The sequence below is a fragment of the Aplysia californica genome, unplaced genomic scaffold (assembly GCF_000002075.1).
Source record: "Aplysia californica isolate F4 #8 unplaced genomic scaffold, AplCal3.0 scaffold00464, whole genome shotgun sequence".
In the NCBI taxonomy this organism is placed as follows: domain Eukaryota; kingdom Metazoa; phylum Mollusca; class Gastropoda; order Aplysiida; family Aplysiidae; genus Aplysia; species Aplysia californica.
Window position 1 is genome coordinate 493184 of NW_004797734.1, and position 10253 is coordinate 503436.

The following is a 10253-nucleotide window of genomic DNA, read 5'->3' on the forward strand; positions in this document are numbered from 1 at the left end:
TCCCGAGATGACGTCATTTGTGAACGGTCCCTTACTTTTTTTTATTATTGATTTCACTTGATGTGTTGAAAGTTGTCACTAGATATCTAGAAATTTTCACCTACCCAAAACATAGCCTATACATGTAGCTTAATATTAATAACCTTGTCTGTTCTACCTAACATCTGACCTTAGCGAAGTTTGAAGGAGCAGAGCTTGAAACAGGGGCATTGGTTGACCAAGAATAACTTAATTAAAGACAACTTGAACAGATGTAGGTTGTGTTTGTTTGTTTTTAAATCGTGATTTCCGATTTCAGAGAGCAGACGCCTCTACCACTACCACAACCGCCATCCCCATCTCCTCCACCTCCTGTTTTTGCTTCTACTTTGCTGCTACTACTAATACTGTAAAATCTCTGGACTACAATTACCGATTAGCCTATTATTATCATAATTTCTTTTAAAGTCAGGGTTTTTTAAAAGTACTTTATTTAACGTGAATAGACCTCTTAAGTTTTGCGCATTGTTTTAGTATTCTTTGAATAAGAATGCTGTTTTTTCCCGTTTCTCTCTTACTAATTTCCTTGCAGCATGTGTGAGACATTTGGAGATCAAAATAATAATGCATGTACATGTATATATATAAATAAACTGACAAGAATATGATTTTATTTATCATCATTGATTTTTTAATTTTCTGTCCCTGCGGTTTTAAGCAAAAAGAGTTCTGAAATTATGCCAACTGAGCCCAAAAATGTGAAATTATGCGATTCTATTAATTTTCACAAAGAGTGATAAAGGAAAATAATCAAAAATTGTGCAAATCAAATTTTGCTAAATTTTGCAGGGTGCATAAAACCACGGGGACAGAATTGTGCAAAACTTTTTTCTAGATCTATTCATCAGTTAGTTTCCTTCTTTACTGAAGAGTTATCTCAAGGTGATGTAGAAAACTTCCGGTTCTCAAAGTCAGCCTCACAGAGTGAAAGAACTTTATTTATCATTTTTCGGTGCAGTCAGGGAGGGACATTGCAACAATGGGGGACGGCCAGTTGCGCTACAGCACTGAAATTTCGAACGATCACTACTACAAGTACAGAACGAGACCAGGGGAACTAAACAAATACTTCACCTTGTACTACCCCAATGACTCTGAAATGATACCAAAAACCGTAGCAGGTGCTCTTGTCGGGAGTATCCCAGGTATGCCCCTATGTGTCCTAGTCCAACTGAAGTTGAAGAAAGTGTAGGTCCAACACATGAAGCTACAGCGAGCACCTAGCACTCCTCTGTGATTGGCCCAAATATATAGATGATGCATTTCCGTCTATTATTTTTGTCATCCCGCAGGGCTTGAGTTTCCCTCACCACGACTTGCCAGTAGTAACTGTTGACAAGGTATCACAGTGTTTGTTTTGGGTTTTTTGTATTACTCGGTGTAGAGTCTAGATCTAGATCTATATCTTTTATAAATAGTCTCAGCAATTCTCGTACCATAAACTTACCTTCTCCCCAAAGTTGTACTCACACAAACACGCAAGCGCATGCGCACACACAAACGTACACACACACAAGAAGCGCTCATGCACACACATACACACACACATGATGTGCGCACACACAGCCCAAGCAGTCGGCGATGGAACCGAGATCTAGAATCTAGATCTAGTGACGAAGCCCATAGCACGCTTTAAAACTGTGGCAAAGTGGGCCGGCCACGGTGGTGAGATCTAGTCAACTGGTGAGGGAAGCCCCGGAAGACGACAAAAATAGATGGTGGAAATCTAATATTTCCTCTATATTTGGGCCAATCACAGAGGTGTGCTAGGTGCTCACTACAGCTTCATGTAGATCTGTTTTGTTTACTACGACTAACAATAAAAATTTGACAATTCCACCTCTCTCTAGTGCAACTCTGATGGTGTTTTCCAGGAGGAACTGTCCATTGCAGTTTGCTGCGAGAATAATTTCAAGGCCAACAAGTCTGTCAACAATTGTATATATATATGATGATTGTAATTCACGTACAAACTTAACTAAGACTGTCTAAGATGGTACACGTATGCTTTCCAACCACTTTGATAACACTTTCCACCCACACGGCATGCAGAGTTCACGACACTTGTCCCCACAAAGCAGGATGCATGTGTAACGTCGGTAGGCCTACTATCTATCTAGATCTAGAATTATAGCCACCCTGTATCTCTGCAAAAATATAAACCAACCAATGAAATTTTCAGCATTGAGAATTTTTAATCGAACGTGATGATCGCATGTTCACGTTCTAAACAGAAATTCAAATCAGACCTGAAAACATTAGATCAAATATTCATCACCCCAATTATCATCATGGCGTTTATTATTTATGTAAAACAACACTCATGTCATACCAATGGGTTTCCCTTACATTTTTCTAAAAAATTTACTCCAATTGTTGTATATACTATGTTCAACCTCAAACTCACAGGCCACACAGACCATTCAGAAAGGAAATTATAACTTAAAAAACAAGTGCGCAATGTCAAAAAGGAGATCATTGTGAGTACTATATTTTCGTTGTTATATCGCTCCGTTGCAGATCAGCGTCCCATGGGGGAAAGGGAATTCTTCTTACTGTCATCAATCGGCGTCCGGTGGGGGCAAATTGTGGGCTTCTAGATCTAGGCAGTTTAGTGAAAATTTCAAAGTTCTCATGTCATGCTATATATTTTATAATGTTTTGAAACAGTTTCATTTGAAAGCCCTTGCCTTCATGATGATCGTAAAACTTCTGGTGTTATTTTACTCACGGACACTTCTCATGCTTAGATTTCTAAATCGTTTTCTAGCGTTTTTATATAAATAAATATGATCTGCTTTACCTCCACGACTTTTGACTTTATACACCTACGGCGAATTATTAGTTAATGAGATGCATGAGAGATAGTTTTTATCGGAACTCTAGAATAGGCCTAACAATCAACATTGGTTCCAAAACAGAGCTGCTTGTTTGATATCTGAAAAACCAAAAAAAAACACATCACACATTTATTAAAGTTGCATTGACTACCAGATAAAGCTAGAATCGGAGACATATATTTTAGTAGTAGGCCCACTGGAACATTTAATTAACCACAGAAAGATGACCCAAAAATAACAAAATCATCTGAGATCTTCACTTGCACTTGCAATTTTTAAAATAAATTATAGTTTACCTCATTGTTCTATTTTTTTCACACATTTTTCTTCACTATTCATGACAGTTGTATTGTTTTGAGTTATTATCATATATTTATTTAAGCAGTTGCGAGCGCCGTAAAACCTCATACTATACTAACTCAAGCAATATTTTCATTGATGAGCACAATTTTTTAAAAAATGTTGAGTCAGAGACTCACTGTCTAAGAATTCTCCTGCTATTCTTTGGCCAATATAAAAGAAAATGGCACAATTTGATAATATAAAAATTAAAAATATCCTGAAAATACATGTATGTACTGAAAGACTGAGCAGAGGCTTATAAACTCAGTTAGACTCTACTAGTTCTAGTAAGTTTGCGCAAAAAACTGTTTTTAGAAAAAAGTTGAATCTAATAAAACTAAAAGTGATTGTTTTGATGAGATTTATTATTATTAACTCTGGAAAATAAAGCTAGATACTGAATCTAAAATTACTTAATTACTTAGAACTGTTTTATTTAGACATTCCAAAGCCCAAGGCCTAATAAGTCAGGTCTAGCAGACGCAGGCTCTCTGACTGATGCTAGCCTACTACTACTGCTAATTCTAGATAGGGAATCTAGATTTAGCTATAATCTGCACTATTCAAGAGCTAAATATGGTAAAATAAAAACAAAACTGAATCCTTTTGTCAGTCAGTACATAATTTCATAGAGATATTATCTTGGAGAAGTAAAGCGCGAATAAATGCGATGTCGATGCAACACGTTATCACTGTGCAGGGGGAAGGGGGGGCGCCTGGTCGCTGACTGGCTTTTGTGTATGCATTTTTACAGGAAGCCCCATAGCGTTGTGATAAAAGTTCAGCCTAAACTACTCAGGTGTCAAAAGATGCTGGAATGGTTCTGAAAGTTTCATAAATACGCAGCCAGAAGTATTTCATTTTATGATATTGTAAAAATTGCCTTGTTTTCAGAGGCAAATATTTCCAGTTCTACCAAATCGATTTTCACACCACAACTGCCGTTTTGAAGATCTTTCTTTTCCTTTTAAAAAGATATATCAAATGTGACAGTGCAATTCAAGAAACGATACAAAACTGTGAGTTGTGTAAACCCACAGTAACGCGAGGCTTCGTGGCTGATCACAAAAGTCTACGGGGCGTATCACAGCCGATTCGCCCTGCCGCAAGCACGTTCACTAAACTACCTGCTATGACTCCTCTGTAGCTTGTTTTGAATTTCCTGGGTTCAAATCTTTGTTTTGTTTTGTTTTGCAGGAGGATTAGCAGCATCTGGTGCTCTTCTCTACGACAAACAAGGCTTTCAACTCCTGAGGGCAGCGGAGAGATGTTTCCGGCACTTCACACCCTGGGGTAGATATAAATAGCCTAGTGATCTGCTGTAAATATGCCAAGGGGCAGGCTTTTTTTGAGACAGGGTTATTTCAGGGGCCAGAATGTGGAGTCTACTCTAGTCGGAGTTGGTGATGCCTGAAAAATTCCAACATAAAGGGGAATGAATGCTTGGCTAGCTGGACTGTAAAGTTTCTTCGAAATTGGAATGTGGTTGCCTGGCCCGAAGCCAGGCCATTACAAAGTAGGAAAAATGGTCACATACATAATAATCAGAAGCACTGCAGATTGAAGATTCAGAAGGCCTACTCATGAGATCTAGCAGAGAAGAAAAAGAAATTGTCAGACACATCCTTACACCTTCTTTGATTCTAAACCTATTGACGATGTCTCTCCTTTGGAACGTAACAAGGAAGTCAAGATCTGAAGGGAGGGAGGTAGTACTTGGCAATCTACTTCATCTATGTCTGCCGCCCAGGCAAAGCTGTAACTTGTATACTGCTGGAAGATCTACTTCCTCGATGTCTACGGCCAATGCAAAGCTGTTTCAAGCATACTGCTTCAAGATGGTCTTATCAGATGCAAAAGGCTATCAAAGCTGGACTCAAAGTAGATCCTAAGACCGTGACAAGTATTTCTATACAGAATTACTTGGCCATTTTCTTTATGCTCCTACTGCTCTCTCGGATTTGCTGAAATTTTATAGATCATGGGACTTCAAACATTAGTGACCAGTTTTTGTTTTGGTGATTTAGAAGAGTCTGTGTGATTAATTAATGTTCATTAAAGCTTGTTAAACATAAGAATATTGTATCAGCAGAGGAGAATATTTCTTAAGCAAAATCAAAGAATTAAAGATTAAAATGACTTGTGGATTCTGCTATGGCCAACGAGACCAATTTTGGCCGGGAAAAGTTTCCCACATTTTGAGCATTTAATTAAAAAGTTTCATGTCTACACAAACATGCTCATAGGTGTGCGCAACTGGCAGGCTTCTCTTTTGAATTCTCGCATTTTAAATTTGCGAAGCCGCTAATGGTTTGCTACTCACTGTGACTGCTGCTCTCCAAAGTAACTGGTTCTGTCAGGAGCTAGGCTCTCCCATGTCAAAGATTAACGTTGAAGTCCTTCCGAGACATTTTCAGGGTGTCTTTGTCCCTCATTTTTTTTTTGTGTGACAACTTTATGCTTCCTTGAAGATAGCTCACAATAAGACACTCTCTTTGGGATTCTGTAATCAGGAATTCTTTTATATTTACATGTCCACTAAAGTTGAGTCCTGTTAAACTGTAGAAGATGTGCCTGTTTAATATCTAAATAATTGAGTATTGAGTTGTTTTAAAGTTTGTGGCAGAGATGGTTTGTTCCCTGTGTCCTCCATGTTGACTTTGTGTCATTGACAGTTGTCTCCGGAGCCACATACGGGCTGGGAGTTAGCACAGCTGCTCAGATCAGGAAGAAGGAAGATTTTTACAACCACATGCTGGGTGGATACGGGGCTGGAACCATGATTGGCGTCTGGTGTAAGTAATACTTAGACTTAGTTTCGTGTAATACCTAGTGTGATGTATGTAATACGTGGTGTGGTGTTTGTTGACTATTATACATACAGTGCAACCTTCCCATAACAACATTGTTGGGACCAGAAAAAAATGTTGTTATAAAGAGTTGTCGTTATAGAGAGGCTGCACTGTGGTTGTAAACTTCACCATGGATGAGTACACGCTTAGTCTAGCCTATAGTGTACATTTTATGCAACCAATAAGAGACTTTCTTTCACACCAACACATGCACTGTTTACATGTGCTTGGGTGGTTGGCAGGTGCTCTGGTGTGGTTTGCTCCTTCTTTCCTCTATCAAACATCTATCGTCTTTATCTCCCTCTTTTTTTGTTTGTTACTCTTTTGTAACACCTCTAATCTCTGGCACTTAAATGACCTTATTGTGTTGCAAGTTCCGTAAAACTCTTACTAAAACTAAAACAAGTTTACATGTGGGTAAGACATGGTGTGTCTCAGTGTGTGGCAGGTCAGAGGGGGTCAGACAGGTTGCCAGCACACATTTGGCAGTTCGGGCATGTATCTGGGAGGATGGGGGAGCATAGGCGCAAGTGTTCCGCGTGTGGGAACTTCGGCAGAAAATACAGATGGCTAATTTAGACATAGACGTACATCTAAGTAATGAGTTTTGCGCTGGTCTGTGGAAGCAAACGTTGTCGTATCGGCGTATGGTAGTGGTAGACCTTTCACTGCAGCACCACTTATATTGTTCACATTGCTATATATAACAAACACTTGGATTCAACGAAACTGAAGATCAGGCCTGACGACTTCATTATATATCAGAGTCCTCTGTATAATAAATTGTAAAGCGTATAGAGCTTTTTGTAGAGCGTGGATATGTGCTATATAAATGCTCAGTTATTATTATTATTACTATTATTATTTTTATTATTATTATATCATTTTTATTATTATTTTTATTATTGCTGTTGTTATTATTGTTATTATTAGTATTGTTTTTAATTATCATTATTATTATCGTTATTATTACTGTTAGAATTATTATTATTATTGTTATTACTATTAGAATTATTATCATTGTTATTGTTATTATTATTGTTATTATTGCTATCAGAATTTTTATTATTATTATTATTTTTATGTTATGAATGTTATTATTGTTGTTGTTGATGTTGTTGTGGGTCTGTCCACAGACAAGTCCCACCGCATGGGTGCCTGGCTGGGTCTCCTGTTTGCCGGCCTGGGTGGGTTGATGAAGTATATCAAGGACACGGACGGCGACATGAAGGGCGAGATGCGACGGACGCGTGTGTTCAACATGTACCGCACGGGATGGATGGTCGACCGACCCGACCAGGAGGGGGTCAAGGACGGCGAGGTCAACGCTTCCTTCCAGAAATATCGCTCTTAGTCTTCGTCTTAGAGAGTTGAGTGTTGTTTTTGTTGTTTTGTTTGATAGGATATAAAAATAGATTGTTGTGAGTGGGTGCTGTGTCGTCTAACTGACCAGTCTGTCCCTACTGTTGTTGGTTTATTTGTGTGTCCACGTTTTGGCAGTGTGGAGACCAGGAGAGCCAGGCTAATGATGTCACATAGGTGAAGGAGACTGATGATGTCACAGATGAAGAAACAACAGGTTCGAGCTTGGTAACTGTCAGGAAGATTGGAACAGCTGAGACACTCAAAGTTAACGAGTCGTTGGCGTTCAGAAGAACAGCAAAAAAAAACATGTGAAATTGTCTGAGACCATTGTGTGAATGTTTGTCAACTCTAGGAAGAAGAAGATGATCCGACTTTGTAAATAAATAAATTGAAATTAAATGACAAACTTTGTTTGTGTTATTATATTGTTTGTGCTTTGCCTGTACTTTGCCCACTTGTTCTGTACTTTGCCCGTCCTTTGTCTGTACTTTGCTGTTTGTACTTTGTCTGTGCTTTGTGTCCATACTTTGCCTGTACTTTATGTACTTGTCCGGTGCTTCGTCTGTACTTTTCTTTTTTGTACTTTGTCTCTTGTGTACACTGCCTGTACTATTTCTGTACTGTACTTTGTAGTTTGTGCTTTGTACTTTGTACTTTCTACTTTGTCTGTCTGTACTTTGTACTTTCTACTTTGTCTGTCTGTACTTTGTACTTTCTACTTTGTCTGTCAGTACTTTGTACTTTCTACTTTGTCTGTACTTTGTATTTTCTGTACTTTGTACTCGTTGTTGTACCAACACCCTTGTAGTTGATGAAAAATGTGATATATATGTAAATAAAGGGAGTTTTGACTTATTTTAAGTCGAGAGAATTCAGAGAGGAGTAAGGTGGGTGGTTGGCAGGTGCTCTGATGTGGTTTGCTCCTCCTTTCCTATCAAACATCTATCGTCCTGATCTCTCCTCCTTCTTTTTTATGTTTGTTACTCTCTTGTAACTACTCTAATCTTCGGCACTTATATGACCTTATTGTGTTGCAAGTGCCGTAAAACTCTTACTAAAACTAAAAAGTAAAAGAGAGGAGTAAATGATGGTAGCTGACCTTAGAAATACAGACGGTGATAGTTTTGCTAAGTTACAGTTACAAGCAATACAAATTGAGACTTTTATAGGCTCTTTTTTATTTACAAACAATAGTTACAAGAATGGGCTAGATATTAGATAAGCTTTTTTTTATATTTACAAGCAATAGAAATTAAGATTATCATAAGCTCTTTTTGGATTATAAGCAATAGAAATACAGACAGTGCCGTAAAAGTGTCAGTTACAAGTGATTGAAATTAGGACTGTTATAATAAGCTCTTTTTTATGTACAAGCAAAAGCAATAGTAACAAGCAATATAGGAATTAAGATTATCATACGCTTCCTTTTTCATAACACGCAACAGAAATTTAAAAAATTTAATAATTTTCAAGCATTAGAAATGAGAAATATTACAGCTATTTTTTTAAATTACTAGATATCTAGCAATATAATAAATTAAGACTGCAAAAAAAAAAAAACCCTCAACAAAATGAATGAATATAACATACGCTCTTTTTCAAAATGAAGACAATATATATTAAAACTTTTATGTATAATAGGTATAAGTAGATCAATAAGATTCTGTCGCTTGTGTGTGGTTGGTGGCAACTTCGAGATAACTGCACGAGGCAGACAGGGCTTAGACTTCGGCTTAAGTGTAAGTAAGACATTGCTGGGACTCGAGGATCTCTCTCTCCCTCTCTCTCTCTCTCTCTCTCTCTCTCTCTCTCTCTCTCTCTCTCTCTCTCTCTCTCATACACACACACACACTCATCATATACTCACAGACTCACACACACGGGATTGGGAGTGGGGGAGGTGGAGTTCTTTAAGTGGACAATCTGCCTGACTGATCACATCATAGAGCTGTCATAAATCAACTTGTCGCGTTTACAATCCCATTCTCGAGTAGTCTAGTCCACAATCACATTCTGTCATACGCCATATTGTGAAGTTCACAATCACATTCTGTCGTACCCCATGTTGTGAAGTTCAAAGTCACATTCTACCCTACCCCACATTGGCTTGTTCACAATCACATAAGATCACATGCCATATTGTCTGGTTCACAATCACATTCTGTCACTCACCATTATTATTGTCTAGTCCACAATCACATTCTCAATTTGTCTAGTTCACGATCACATTCTATCATACCCCATATTGTTTAGATCTACATGTAGTTCACAATCACATTCTCAATATGTCTAGTTCACAATCACATTCTCAATATGTCTAGTCCACAATCACATTCTCAATTTGTTTAGTTCACAATCACATTCTATCATACCCCATATTGTTTAGATCTACATGTAGTTCACAATCACATTCTCAATGTGTCTAGTTCACAATCACATTCTCAATATAATATTATTATCTAGTTCACAATCACATTCTCAATATAATATTATTATCTAGTTCACGATCACATTCTCAATATAATATTATTATTATCTGGTTCACAATCACATTCTCGAGCTGTCGTACGCCACATTGTCCACTCCTCCATTGACGCGCTTGTCGCCGTCTGCCTGAGCTGTGATGACGTCACTGAGGTCCCCACTCTCCTCCCCTCCCTCACTGAGGTCCACACTCTCCTCCTCTCCCTCCCTCTCCTGCCTGTCCTCCTCATCCATCCTCAGTAGGTCGGCCCGGGAGAAGTGGTGCACGATACCCGCACCGAAGGCGTCACCGAGAACATTGATCATGGTGCGGAGCCGGTCACTGGGGGGT

General features: G+C 38.4%; 2 protein-coding genes across 2 annotated transcripts in view; one reads left to right on the forward strand and one right to left on the reverse strand.

The window, feature by feature from the left end:
* Positions 1–983: 983 nt before the first annotated feature.
* LOC101848136 lies at positions 984–7840 on the forward strand (the record flags this gene model as incomplete). Its single annotated transcript, XM_005105321.2, is given in 4 exon segments — positions 984–1184; positions 4419–4514; positions 5897–6016; positions 7210–7840. Coding segments are annotated over 4 exon segments (600 nt in total). The 3' UTR covers positions 7428–7840.
* Positions 7841–9985: 2145 nt separating this feature from the next.
* The window catches only part of LOC101849788 (excitatory amino acid transporter 3-like), a 10234-nt gene continuing 9966 nt past the window's right edge, over positions 9986–10253 (reverse strand). The window contains exon 7 of the mRNA XM_005105328.1: positions 9986–10244. Coding sequence (XP_005105385.1) covers positions 9986–10244 — 259 coding nt within the window. The remainder of the gene's footprint in view (positions 10245–10253) is intronic.